This window comes from Xiphophorus maculatus, chromosome 4 (assembly GCF_002775205.1).
Source record: "Xiphophorus maculatus strain JP 163 A chromosome 4, X_maculatus-5.0-male, whole genome shotgun sequence".
Taxonomy (NCBI): domain Eukaryota; kingdom Metazoa; phylum Chordata; class Actinopteri; order Cyprinodontiformes; family Poeciliidae; genus Xiphophorus; species Xiphophorus maculatus.
The window spans coordinates 4,243,307-4,258,209 of NC_036446.1; the positions used below are offsets into that span (position 1 = coordinate 4,243,307).

Here is a 14,903-nt window from a genome sequence, read left to right on the forward strand (position 1 = left end):
TACAGCTTTGTAAAAGCAAAGCAAAACAGGCTTAATTATGTTGCAGGGTTCGGTAAAGCCATTAATTATGTTTGACTGCGTTAGAAAGAAGCAAGGTAAAGAGTAACTAGTAATTGTAATAACTCATAATGTTAATAAAATAACATACTGGCGGATTAAAATATATTTAATAACAATGACAGTATTAAAAAAAGATGACGCTAAAAAGAAAATCCGTATTTTTAGTGACATCTGGTGGTTGGGATGTTGAATTACAGCCCACCGGTCGGAACGTCACGATACGTCATCAGGAAGTCCTCCGATTCCAAAGGCGACATCATGGCAGCCAACACAGACCCACGTGAGTTTACTGTAAAGCAAAACAAAGCATCTCAAACGATTTTATTTTTAAATGTAAACGTTTATTGCTGGTTTATACGTATTTGAGCAACGAATACGTTGCTCAAATACGCCTGCTGCTGAGTATTTGAGCAACGAGACGTGCTCCGCTCAGTGGAGTTAAACCGTGCTAACGGTGTTGCTGCTAGCACCGTTGCTGCTGTTAGCTGTGGGACTCTGTTTCTTTGAAGTTGTGATGAAGTTTCACTCTGATAGATGTTGAAGAGATGCCTGAACTTTCTGACGGAGATGATGATGATGATGATGATGTGGACGGTGATGAGGAGCAATGGCAGTGGATGGAGGAGGGGAGACAGACCGTTACCTGTTTGTTCTGTGAAAAGTGAGGTGATTTTTTATTTACTAGTTTTTGTTTGATGTTTTTCCCCGATTTCTGCAGTTTTCAACCGTACTGAAATTATTTTGCTGCAGTTTATTGTAGAGAATATTTCTGTTCACTTTAAAGAAAATCAAGAGAAAGATAAAGGCACGACGATCTGCCAGGACCATTGTAGATGGAAAAAAAGGTGTACATTTCCTCCAACAACCTCAGGAATTTTTAGATTAATCTCAGAAATGTTTTAGAAATAAAATTGGAAATTTCTGTGTTTGCAAAGGTGACAATTTACAAGAATTTTCTAGACTAATCTGAGTAATTTTCTAGAAAAAAACAAGGACATTTCTGAGCTCCAAAAGTCCAAGACTTTGCTAGAAAAAACTTGAAAATTTCTCAGTTTCAAAAGTCAGAAAGTTTCCAAAAGTCAAAGTTTTTTTGTAAAGATTTCTGAGATTTACCTGAAAATGTCTGAGTTTTATCTTGTACAAATGCAAAAGAATATATTCAAATTGGTGCATTTTGTTACAATTTTTTGTACCAAATGAATTTCTCCACTGTGGGAATATAATAGCATCCCCAGCATATTATATTCTATCCTATTCTATTGTAATTTCTGTACTTTTAAAAATTCCTTACTTCTAAAAATCCTCAAAAGTTCTGGGTTACCTGAAAGTGTAAAACAGTGATAATGACAATGTAGCCATATGCAAAGGTGGAAAACTAACACACTTTATAGATTAAGATGTGGTATATTTTACATAAGAGAAGCTGTTTTTAATTTTAACTTTTATAGTTAAAAATGAACTACAATTAATTTTTAACTATAAAAATTAAGGGCAGCCAGGGCTGGAAGGGAGCGGGAGATCGACAGGCGGATTGTGTGGGCGCTGTACCGGTCCACCGTGGTGAAGAGAGAGCTGAGTCAAAAAGCGAAGCTCTTGATTTACCGGTCGATCTACGTTCCCACCCTCATCTATGGTCATGAGCTTGAGGGACTATGTCTCTCGGCTGGCCTGGGAACTCCTCGGGATTCCCCCGGAGGAGCTGGAAGAAGTGGCTGGGGAGAGGGAAGTCTGGGCCTCCCTTCTGAAGCTGCTACCCCCGCGACCCGATCCCAGATAAAGCAGAAGAAAATGGATGGATGGATGAATGATGGATTTTATAGCTTGTTTGTTTGTTAAATAAAATAAACTTTTGTGCGTTTCACTTCAGGTATTTGGACTCTGTTTCTGCAACCCTTCAGCACTGCACAGCTGAACACCAGCTCAACCTTGTAGAAATCATAAGAAAGCACAGTAAGTAAACAAAATTAAACTGTGCCCAGGACCAGACGGTTGCTTTATTCTGCTGGGGTCATTCATGCTCTGTTTCTCTTTAGGTTTAGATGACTACGGTTACATAAAAATGATCAATTTCATTCGCTTAACAGTAAGTTCTGTCATTTCTGTGGCAGCATTTACATATTTATTTTAATAACAGGTTTTGAGTTGTATATTCATAAAAAACACAGAAGTATTCATTTATCTGCATGCTTAGAAATGTTCTGCATCCTGCCTGATGGAGCTGTCAGAGGGCCTCCTACCCTGGGACAGTGAAGATTTCCTAAAACCAGTCCTTCAGGATGACCCACTGCTGCAGACAGGTACTGCATCTAAACCCACCTTCTAAATCACTGCCACATATTTTCTTTTTGTTGGTCTGGAAGCCATGAGTCCGCTTTGCATTGCACTGTGCTTTCCTAGTAAGATGGTGCAGATTACCTCTGGCTGAAAGCACATTTATGTGCTTTAGATTTTGAAGTAGAGCTGATGTGATTAAACTACAAACAAAACAAACGTCACCATCTGGTTTTAACTGTGTTTATGTGTTGCGTTCATGCCTATGTGTTTTTGTCAGACCCGGAGGAGCTGTGTGGCACCGAGGACACGTGCTCGTCATCCAGAGGCGATTCCCATGATGAGCTGCCCTGCAGAGCCCTGACAGTCGAAGAACGAGCTCAGCGTTCAGAAGAGGCGGTGGCCAGACTCATGGAGGATGTGCACAAACTAAAGTTAGTGATTTAGTTCTCTTTCCCTTTTCTGATCCTTTATTCAATGGAAAACCATCTTTTTTTTCTTTTCTTTTTAAAGGGAACATATTTTGTGCTTCCATTTGGGTTTCTACTGCTTCTAAAAACACTTCAAACGCACATTTGGTTTTTGGAAGTAAATTAGTGTTTTTTAGTGTCTGGAAAATGAGCCAGATCAAAATGTCACAGATCAGCAGCCGCAGCCCGTTACCTAGCAACCTCATCAAAGCCCAGCTTGTCACCTTACAACCCAAACTGAGCTCTGTATGTTTGGTCATCTGATCCTACTGCTGTACAATGGCTGCTGGGAAAGACAAGTGTGTTGTTGCTGACTTACCATCCAGAAACTACTTGCTGCATTCTTAGTGGTTTTGCAGGAGGCTCCACTTCTGCTTTTCAAAGATGTACAGTTGCATAAATGCCAATCTGTTTGCAGCCATTTTAACATGCGAGTGTAAACATTGAGTGGCCAGCCGGATTTAAAGTGACACAATGCAAAAACAAAAGCTTACAAAGTAAACAAACATATTAGTTTACTTGAAATAAGACCAAACTAACTTAGAAGTAACTTTTCAGTAAGATATAGAAGCATGTTTTAAGTCAATAATTCCTTAATATTGATGAAAAAAGTCTCACTGGTAGATTATTTCATTTATGGGAAAATGTCTTGTTACAAGTGAAATAATCTGAGAGTGGAAGTAGTACTTTTTCATCAATATTGAGAAATTATTGACTTAAACAAGCCCCTATGTGTTGCTGAAAAGTTAATTATAAGTTAGTTTGTACTAAGATATTTGCACTAGAAACTGGACTAAAAATACTTTACAAGACTGTGTTTTTGCAGTGCAACTCATTCTGAAAGGAACTCAAAACAAATTAAAATTTCATTATCTAGGAATGATTCTGTGCAAAAAATCTTTTGCATAGAGATACAGACCTAAGAAATTGTAATAGATCACCTTTAAACTTTTCAGAGTGCATTCTGTAAGTGTAGTGTCATCTTCCTGCATTTCCGTTTTTAGGCCACCAGGGGGACACAGTGGTCTCTGCACAAACTTTAATCTGAGTTCCCTGTGGAAGAAGTTTTAAGGGAAGAGGAAAGATTAAAAAAAAGGGGAAAATTCCACTGCAGCAGGGAAGCTGAAGGGAGGAAGAGGAAAGGGAAAATTACAGAGGGAGTGGAAGAGAGTTAGAAAGATGAATGTCTCCCCTCTCCTTCATTTACTGCTTTGTCCTGTCTGCACGTCCTCCTTTCTGGTCACTGCCTTTGTCCCAGTACTAGAAGTTAATTGCAGGTTTGTCTGCCTGTGTTTTAGGCTCCTGGTTCAGGGTTTGGTGCTGAACTCAGAACCCGGCCAGGCTGGCAACCTGGGCGCTGTCGCCGAGCTGCGGGAGGATGAGGACGAGGCCTACTTCAGCTCTTACGGCCATTATGGCATCCACGAGGAAATGCTGAAGGTCTAAGTTACACACATCAGTTGTTGTGAGGCTGGGCTCGTCGGCTCGTAACTTGGTTGAAAGATCTCAATGTAGCATGTAAATGAAAACCATCAGAAATTCATAATGAGGACACGACATCTTCTGAAAAGTGACAAATCAGCAATAAGTGGGGGGCGCTCATGTGAGACGCTGCAGTCTGTACAGAACATGGAAATTAATTTCCACACGCCTTAAAGCGCTGAAACCTGAAAGTGTCAGCACACGCTCAGGAGGGGTGTGTGTTTTCCTACTGACTGCAGTTCTTGGACATATTCCTCCTCCTGATTGGTGCTAACCACTGTAAAGTTTTTGCGTTGCGTGTGCGTCAGTCTGAAAACTTCATCAGCGCCTGAGGAGGGGCCAGGTACACGATGACGCTGGTTTCACCGGGTCATCCTGGTCAAACAGCGTCACCATGCAGTCTATGTGTCAGAGAGGTTCTCTTCAGATTAAAAGTACATTTCTCCTGGAACAATTGTTTGATTTCAATAATTAGGCAACTGGTTGTTTTGACCATATCATCGTTATTAGACATATTTGGATAAACTTTAATGCTTATTAGACTTAAAGGGGTAGTATTTTGAGCTTTACATCAAGTTATGATGTTATTCTCTCATCAAAAACATACCTGGTGAGTTTCCTTGATTTGTTCATGCTTTTTGAGGCATTGTTAAATCTCCATGGCAATCATTCGGCTCCAAAATGCCCGGATGTACCTAGCTCCGCCTTCAACCAAGCTTCCAGCTCACAGAGCAGCACTTCCCATATTCAGCTCCTTCAGACTAGCTAGCAGAAATTAGCCAACACCTGGTGGAACTGAGCATCTGCTGAACTCATTATAGGAGCTACTTCTCAATGAAATTCTGGTATAAAAGTCGTTAAAGGATTAATGGAGGAGCCATGTTGTGATGACTTCCTGAAGGCGGAGCTTCAGAAAGAGCAGGAGCTTTTTAAAGAGACACATACCCAATTTCAAGGCATTAAATTATGAAGTAAATTTTCTTTAAATCATATTTATTTTACAAAGCATTTTTAAAACAACTGAAGGTAACATAGTTAACTGATCGTGCTATAAAAAGGCACTACGTTGATGGAAAATAAATAATATTGCCCCTTTAAGGAGAGCAGGTGACGTGTACCTGTGTAAAGAGGAAGGGTGTGGTCTACGGAGGTCAACATCCTAAATCTTTTTGTGTATTATTACTTAGCAGCTTCTTTTATTTATGCAAAATGAGCCAAAAAGAGAGCTTTAACCAAAGGTTTCTCCAAAGGATGCAGCGATCTTGGAAAATCCAAGCTTCTATATTTTGATGAAAAATTATTGAGGCCTGATCACAGAACCATCAAGCGTCTTGTTGCAAATAGTCAACAGGGATGCAAGAAAGTTGAGAAAAAAAGCTGCAAATTAATTACCAAGGATTTCAGAGAATCAAGCAGGAAGCTAACAATGAAACATATTCAATATAATAATCTTTGTCACTGTACCTCAGTTTTATGAAAACTTTAACATTTTTTTAAAAAAGTCATTATCGGGTTGATGCAGTCACAATAAGTATGGATTTTGATTTAAATGTTTTACTGGATAAGTATAGCAGAAGAAAACAGATTGTAGAAAATGTTTGTTTTTTTTATATATCTTGTATAAAAAATCTTTCTCCACTGTAAAAACACAAAATTTTGCCAAGTATTTTTGTCTAATTTATTGTGCAAAAATATTTGGACACTAGACATCATGAAAAACTAACTTAGAAGTAACTTTTCAGAAAAATATAGGAGCTTGTTTTAAGTCAATAATTCCTTGATATTGATGAAAAAGTACTAATTCCACTGACAGATGTTTTTCCAATGTTATAAGTGAAATAATCTGCCAGTGGAACTATTTTATTTTTCATCAATTTTAATGAATTATTTACTTAAAACAAGGTTCTTTATCTTGCTGAAAAGTTACATGTAAATTAGTTTTGACAAATATTTGGTAAAATTTTGTTTTTGCAACAGTCATCCATCTATTGCAAACTTTTGCATTTATTCTTCAAATTGATTCTCACATTTTTTCACATTTGTAGACCAACTTTAACTCATCATACTAACTGATATTGCTACTTTTATTTTTCCCATTTTCCAGGATAAAGTGCGGACAGAGAGCTACCGCGACTTCATGAACAAAAACCCAGAAGTGTTCAGAGACAAGGTGAGCCAATGCAATGCAGCATGTGTGATTTAATTTGTTTACATTCGTGCTTTAACCGCTATAATGTACAGCAAATCCCATTGAAGGCAATGGACGTTTGCGTTTTCCAGACAGGACATTAATAACGAGACAATGTCTGATTTAAGAGGCAGTGCAGCTCTCTGTTAACGCCTCAAATGTCGACTGCATGGTCCTGATAACAGACGTGTAATCCACTACCTAACCCATAACATCTCCCTGAACTCCAAACCCCCTCCATGCGGCTCTTTTTCACAGGTTTTTGCTCCAGGAAGACGTAGCGTTTCAATATATGGGAAGTTGCTGGTTCAGATGAGGCTGCAAAGGACAGAGGTTGCTTGTGTGGATGGGGACTTGCATTATCCCTGTCAGCTTGACTTGGTCAGCAGAGAATGAAGTGTCTTTTTTAACAGTAGCAGACGGCGAGGAGAGCACAATGGTATCATCAGGATTGGAGAAAGAAAGGAGGAGTTGTGTGGTGTCAGCATTGTTCCTGCGACACTCTGTGAACTCACAAAGACAGCAGGATACTCATTGAGTTACCCTGAATAGAGATGCAACCAAACACAGATGGATACACTGTAGCTGCTTCCCCAGCTCCAGTTAGAATTGCACTTTAAACAATTAATTGTGGTGCCAACCAAGCTTATTATAGATTGGGCTTGTCATTATAGTTTAGCTTTATGTCTTTGTGACCTTTTGTTTGTCTAATTCAGTTAGTTTTAATTAGTTTTTGGAGTGTGTGTCCTAGTTTTTATTAGGTAGTATCAAGACTGATACAAATATAAACGTTTCATATCATTCTATTGATAATTGGTTAGTTTTTTTATTTAAATATCTGAAATGCTGCCTAATTGGTGATGGGACCTTACATGTTTTGTCCACAGTTTACACTTGAGCTGTTGTGTTTTTATTTTTAAGCAGTTATGAAACTTTAAACTGGTGCTGCGCAAGTTACTCAACAAGTTGTTGCTAGGTAACCAAAGAGTGAGTGAGAGCTGTGAGAACTTGAGCGGTTAAAGTTTTTCCTCTGCCTACATTGCCCAGAATGCTGTTCGGTTTAATTAATTTTCTATAGATTGAATATTGAATATTCTATTAGGTGCATCATCTGTTGCTACTTATCATGTATTTGTTGCGATACGTATTGTTATTGATTTATTGTGAAGCTCTATTTACTATTAGTTAAATATTTAGTTTTATATTTTTAATAGTTGTAGTTTTTTCATATGTTGCTATAATTTCAGTATGTTTTAGTTTTATAAATGCACTATATAATTCCGATTAGCCATAATATTTCCCCGTTTTTATTTATTTCAGTAAATAAAATTGTGTTCTCTATTTCAGTTATTATTGTATTAATTTTAGTTTAGTTAGTGCCAACATTAAAAGGACATAGTTTCGATTAAAGAAAAAAATTAAACCAATAATATTGTGTCTGAATTGTTTTGTACTCTAGAACATAAGTGGAGATGAACCAATTAATCAGCCAATTTGTTTTGGCAAATTTTCCTATGACTAACTTGATCAATGATCAGTAAATCATTTATTTTAGATTAGCAAAGAAAGAAAGATGCATTTCACTGTGGTGTTTTATAATGAAGGAATCTTACATTTTAACAGAAGTAAAAAAAAATTTTAGCAGTATTGTTTTTTTTAGTTTAGTGATCAGATAATCAAAAAGCCCTGAAGTATTTGTTGGGTTATAGATGTCATTAAGTATGAAGGTTATTACGAAATTCACAGGATGACTAGATTTCATCATTTCCTTCAGATAGTGATAGTAATAAATATTGGGGCTCAGCATGAAGCCTCCACCTGTAATCACCGCTTGCTGTTGTTCTGCAGGTGGTGCTTGATGTGGGTTGTGGGACCGGCATACTGTCCATGTTTGCCGCCAAAGCTGGGGCCAAAAGGGTGATTGCAGTGGACCAATCAGAGATCATCTATCAGGCAATGGACATTGTCAGGTGAGACCAACAGCATGGAATGTAACTAGACTAAAAGTGAATGAAACTTTTAGTTTAAAGTTGCAATATGTACCTTTTCTAAAAATAAAAAAAAAGTTTTTTTTTACATATTTGTTAAAATTATCATTATGTCATGACGGTATAATATAAGACAGATAACTGTAGAAATACACCACTTAGTTAGAATCAACCAATCAGAGACAGGAAGAGGGTTTTAGTGCTGTCAATCACTCTTGTGTTAAGCTAGAGCTAGTTAGTATAGCCAGCAGTTTTCCTGTAACATTTAGCTTTTTTCCACCATTGCTGCATTTAGCATACAGGAGGTTGATTGACAGCGCTAAGACCCTCCCCCTGGCTCTGATGGATGTTTTGGATGTTTTTGACCGGGAGCGGTGCATGTTTGCAGACTACAATACTTGCATAAGATATGGAGGAGCCAGATTTATTTATTTTTTGCTGTCACATGGTGACAGTTTGAATAAATTTGTGAAAAACATATTTTTATAAAAGTTACTGCATCTTTAATATCAATGAAACTACTCGTTTCATGCTTATATTATTGAATTAAAGATGGGCGTTTTCTTCTTCAGCATACAGCCAACAACAACAGGAGTAAGTAGAGCTTAGTGTGACCTCCATCTACCTTTTATTTGTTGCAGCTGGCTGACTTCAATAGAGCTGCTGTCAATGGCATTGCCATAATGTACATAATTTACACCTGCAGTTCGTCTTGTTTGTCCCTCAGCTTTTCTGCTGCAGTCCGAACGCAGCAGCCACATCCACACAAACGTACAGAACACACAAAATCCGCGTTTTATTACCGTTTGTGAATTAGCTCTCTGTCTGATTTCTGGTTCAGTGTTTTTCCAGTTTTCCAGCTGCTGGTTCTCACCATTGGAGTCCATTTACCTCCACTGGAGCTTCTGCTTTTACTATGACTACCTGCAGTCGCCATCACTCCCCTGCTACTGAAATGCATTTTTGAATTAGAGGCCATTATGACTGCTGTTATTACCGTTATGTAAGAGCGCGACATATAAGCAAAACAACAGGGTTTGCTGAAGGGAAAGGATGTTTTAATTTTACAGACCACTGACTTGCTGTTGAAGTGAGTGTCAGTGTGCGGGTTATGTAGCAGGTTCCCCAGCAGTGAAGAAAGATGCCCTTAATTCTCGCTCGCTTGGATCCTTTTTCACACTTTTGTTCACGTATAGACATAGTGACAAAGAGACACCATTTAATATCAAGTGATGACTTGGTGCATAACTTTAAAGCTGGTATTTCTTGTGTGTGTGTGTGTATGTGTGTGTACTTCTCAATGTTAATATGAGGATTCTAATTAAAGTTGTGCCTATTGGCTGGGCAGGAGCATCCATCTCCTGTCTCTGCTCTGTCAGCAAAGTTTAAATGAAAAGCTTGATGTGTTCTCTTTTTCTCAGTCACTCTTCTAATGGTTGCTTAAATTCTGTTAAAAAAAAATAAAAAGACGGGAATTCAAATTTCAACCCAATTTATTTATAAAAAGCACCTTTATATTAGTAAAAGTTTTAAATAGACAGAACTAAAATAGTTCAGGTCTCCCTTGAGAAAGGGAATTCCTGATTTAAAAACAAATTTAAAATGGAAATGTCTGAAAGTTCATCTTTATTCTGGGTTGAAGAACAACTAAGAGACGCTGCATTAAGTGTCTGAAGCTACTGTAAAGTGTTACTAAACCCCAAAATCTACTTTTTTGGCTGATAAACTGTCTAAGTAGGTTTTTATTTCAATAAAATTAAAATGTACTTTATTGATCTCAAATGGAAATAAAATGTTGTTGTAACTCATTAATTAAAAATTCTTCAGAGATTTTGTAGATTGTGATGCTATAGGCAGGAAAGATCTCCTGTAGAGGTCTGTGCTACAACAAATTTGAAGAAGCCTCTGAATAAAGACGTTTTTTTTTCTGATGTTCTCATGAAGAGGTTTTCTATCTCCCACAGATCTATCTCAACCTGTTCAGAGAATTGTAATAAATCACCTGTAAAGGATAAAAAAAATTATCTCCAAGAATTTTGAAATGAACAATGTTTCAACGGAGGTGATAAATACAACAAGATATAGTTTTTTGATACATTAAATTATATTTGTTTTGGTTAATGTGGACTGAAAGCAGTCCACATTAAAATGCATTTTTGCAAATTAGCAGCTTTAATCTGAGGATCCTGTTCTGTATTTCATCAGGCAGTAACACAATCTGATGAAAGATTAAGTTAAAACTTTGCATTGAAGTATTAATCCCTTTGCTTTGTCATGTAAGCTGTAATGACAACAAATTGTATGACATGGTGAACATTTTACACTAGAAAGCAATTATTTGTGAACATTGCTCTCACACCCCCACAAATACACCGAGATACCGACTCTGTCCCCAGAGTCCTGACATTGTCCTCTAAATTACCCCAATAATGAGATTACAGTGATTCCTTCTTGTGAAATGTGGAGGAGGCGGGATAGGACGCGAGGAGGGGGTTATGGGTGCAGGGGCGAGTGTTGGATTCTGGGAGGAGGTGATAGCGGCACTAGAGGAGCAGCCAAGATGGGAGAGACAGTTTAAGATAAGGATCGTTGCTGCAGAAATGCTCCCTGGGCCTCTGTGAGTAATTGTTCTGTCCTCTGTAACATTAGCTGTCACGATAATGGAATATTCACAGAGATTGATACCCAAACGGGCCGCTCAGAAAGGAGGGATCATTTCAACGGCAGCGGTGATCTTACAGTTCGTACCTGAACCAGACATATTGCTGGCTCATACTTACAGTTTTGTCCTTTTCACGTTTCTGTTTCAGTCTGATGAGACTTGGGTGCAGAGGAGTAAAGATGCTGACTGCGGATCAATGAAAAGTTTTGATAATTCCAAAAAAGAAAAAGAAAACGAAAAACTTTCATCATATTTACTCATTGTTTAGACTGCTACCATTGTATTTAAGTTGCTGTCACTGCAGCTGCATTTCCATTACAAATGTGCGCAAAACTTTGATATTCCACTAATTTAGAAAAAACAACAAAAACACAATTGCACCACTGCTGTGTTTCCAATAAATAAGAAATGCAATTTAAATCACACCTGAATAAGTTTGTTAAAGCGATGTCATTTAAAAAAAAAAACAACATCCTTTTACGACTTCCTGCTGTCCTCTTTGTCGTTTCCGCTAGTAGTAACATCCGGTTGTTGATCACATGACTTGTGTGACGTGAAAAAAGTGTTTCTCCTAGTCATGGGATAAGTTTTATCTATTAAAGTGTTTGAGAGAGGAAATTTACCAAAACTAAACATATCAAACAGGCTTCAGTAAAAATAAAAAACGGGAAAACTCTGATTTTTTTTCAAGTTACTGTAGTTTAGGACAGTTTTACTGCCTGTAATGTTTTTAGTTGTTTAACAAGTCGAGATATATGTAACTTGGAATAAAAGTTCAGATAACAGTTTAATATCATGACTGTTTCTGCAGTTTCTTACTTTTCAACATGTCTCCTTGCAGGTCCAATCAGCTGGAGAACATCACTCTGATTAAAGGTCGCATAGAGGACATCAAGCTTCCTGTGGAGAAGGTTGACATCATCATCTCAGAATGGATGGTCAGTTCAGTTTTATTAGCACAACATAACTTCCACTTTTACACTCTGTTTAAGTCTGCTAAATTTTAAATTGATTCTGTGGATTATTGTAATTTGTAGTGCTCAGAACTTGAATTCTGAATCAATCCAAAATACTCAAAAATGAATTATAAAATTTGTCAAATGTGTACATCTTTGCAGCTTTTATTTGCGGGTCTACTGCATATTGCATTATGCGTACACTCCCCCACCGTGTGCATTTTGAATAATTGATTTTTTTTATGTAAGAAAAAATCTAAGCTCACCTAATATTGGTAATTTAAGTTACAGAATGTTATGCCAAAACCTTATACAATTGTTTCAAATGCATTTTGTATTTGTTTACACTGTCTTTTCCTCTTTTCTGTCATAGAATTTAAACTGAATTTTTAGGATAGAAAAATTGGGTTTGGAATAGGAAATCGTTTCTGTATAGAAAATTGTTTGAATCAAAAATTGTTTCTGGATCAAATTTCTATCTTAAAAATTTGAATTGAATCAATAGAAATTGAAAAATTCTTATCTCGAATGTCTGTATTGCCTTCAATATTCTGGAAAATCACTCTTATATCTATTCTTTTCCTGTTTTATCCACAGTTTTCATCCCACACTTGTTTTTTTTATTTTTAAGCATGGTGAAGCACAGTGGGAAAAAAACTGAAATTGATACTTTTCAAGTTGCTTAGCAAGTTGTTGCTAGGTAACCAGAAGTTACACAGCAGGTTGTTGCTAGGTAACCAAAGAGTGAGTGAGTTAGTCAACGCCACCAACCTTGCTTAGCTGATGAGAGGTTGAGCAGCTAAAGCCTTTCCTCCGCCTACATCCCCCAGAATGAGTTCAGTGAATGTTGTATCAGATGTATTATCTGTCGATATTTATCATGTGTCTATCACAATATATATTGTTATTGATTTATTGTCCAAACTAAAGTATAAAGATGGAAACAGGTAAAAACTTTAAATCAAAGTGTATATTTAGCTATGTTTAAACATTCGTTTTCTTCAAAGGTCAATGCTAAGCACTAATTCTAATAGGCCAAGGCATGTCACCCCAAAAACCTGCGAAAGTGACACGCCTTAAACATGGCGTCATAAGAACAGGAGCTAAGTTTGTCCATTAGCTCCTCCTCAGAATAAATAACCAGGAAGGCCAGTCTTCCATCCCTTTGATTGCCATTTATCTGCGAGATGCTCCGTGGTGATACAGCCAAAGCCAAAGTTGAATGCACCACTGAATTCATCCCTAATTCATGAGCGTCCCGTATCTGTCCCTCCTTCACCTCCCCGCCTATTCATTGTGATACCCCAGGGTCACAAGCACAGGTCGCCAGCCAGAGCCTTCCCATCCTCTTGTGGAGGAAATTGAAATTCGGAGGCTGACATGCCAGTGGAGCAGTGAAGGATAGGGGGCGTAATCTCTGATGACACTGCCTCACTGAGTGCTAATAAATCTAAGAATTCCCCAGTCACTTCTCATCAAAGCGGCAATGGCAGACATTTCTCAGAATGGCTCAGACTTAAAAAGCTGCTCTCTGATGTGTCGTCATGAACAGGAAAAATGACGATAGTCTTAAGAGAAGTATTTCTGACCAGTTTCTTTAGATTGTATATAACTTTGATGACTTCAGGTCATGTCTTATTAACGGAGAGTCACTGTGGATGGGATTTCTCTACTGTTACTTTTTCTTGTAATTGTTTTTATCACTTGTTGAAGCATTAGATCAATCAAAGCAACCGTGTTTGTAGAAGTTTATCAAAGTTGCACTTTCCAAAACTTCAGTTTGTAAAATGTAGGAATAGCAAGTGTAGTTTTCATAATGCAAAAAATATATATTTTGAGTTTCTTTGACTTCTATTGACTATGAGTGTCTTTGAATGTGGCCAGTTATGCTTTCTTGAACAGGTTAGGATAAGTCTATGGGCTGTACAACATATGTTCATTCCATTTTTTGACAAAATTATTCTTAATGATTATAGTAGATTTTAGTAGAGCTCAGCTTGGGTTGCTAGGTGACGGGCTGGGGTTGCTAGGTGAGGGGCAGTTCCTGCTGAATTGTGATGTTACGTTGTGGAGGTTTTTGAAACTGATCATTTTCCAGTCATCAAACAGCATGAACTTATTGACAAAAACAGACTGAGTGTCTTTTAGGCTCTTGGGCTGTTTACAGAAGCAGTAGAGACCCAAATGGAAGCATAAAGCCTTGCAAAATTTACTATAATCCAACAAACGAATGTCTGTTTACAGCCACAGACACTCAGTAGCCTTTAAAATGGGGCCATTAAGGATTCATTACCATTGTCCATATATGGAAGTGCTTCCTGTATTAACAGCTGCTCTTAAAATGCTCTTTATGTTCAGAATTGGTTTAAGAAATCATATTTGCTTTGTGGAAGGGCCCAAAAATATGATTTTCTTATGCTTTATATGGTCATGCATTGTCTATCATCTAAATTTGTTAGCATAGCCAAATATATAAGAAACTTTTAGAGAAGACTGTTTTATTTATTGCATCACCAAACTGTAATAAGTTAGTACTTTATTCAATTAATAGATCTGCACATTCATGCTTGCTCTATCTAGGGAGTCATTGATTTATTCTCACAACAGACGGCATCATTTATTTGAAAATATGAGCAGAACAACAGCTAAGTCAATCTTTCATGTTCTTCGGCTTGAAAATAGAAGACGTATAATAATAAAATCAGCAGAGCTTTGAAAGATGGGCTTTTTGGAGAACTTGTAAATTAATGGATTAGTGATTCTAATGGGAAAAAACTACTAAAGGTGTATTTAATTTAATCCTAATGCTATAATCCATCCAAGCAA

General features: G+C 37.3%; 1 protein-coding gene across 2 annotated transcripts in view; it reads left to right on the top strand.

Annotated features, from left to right (window-relative positions):
* Nucleotides 1-243: 243 nt before the first annotated feature.
* prmt3 (protein arginine methyltransferase 3) overlaps nt 244-14,903 on the top strand; it is a 52,448-nt gene continuing 37,788 nt past the window's right edge. The window contains exons 1-10 of one of the 2 annotated variants that reach the window (XM_005807514.3): nt 244-340; nt 595-721; nt 1,928-2,010; nt 2,094-2,143; nt 2,252-2,357; nt 2,612-2,765; nt 4,100-4,241; nt 6,388-6,453; nt 8,320-8,441; nt 11,963-12,059. In XM_005807514.3, coding sequence (XP_005807571.2) covers nt 244-340; nt 595-721; nt 1,928-2,010; nt 2,094-2,143; nt 2,252-2,357; nt 2,612-2,765; nt 4,100-4,241; nt 6,388-6,453; nt 8,320-8,441; nt 11,963-12,059 — 1,044 coding nt within the window. Of the gene's footprint in view, nt 341-594; nt 727-1,927; nt 2,011-2,093; nt 2,144-2,251; nt 2,358-2,611; nt 2,766-4,099; nt 4,242-6,387; nt 6,454-8,319; nt 8,442-11,962; nt 12,060-14,903 lie in introns of those variants that run through there. The other variant, XM_023333026.1, reaches the window with a different exon arrangement.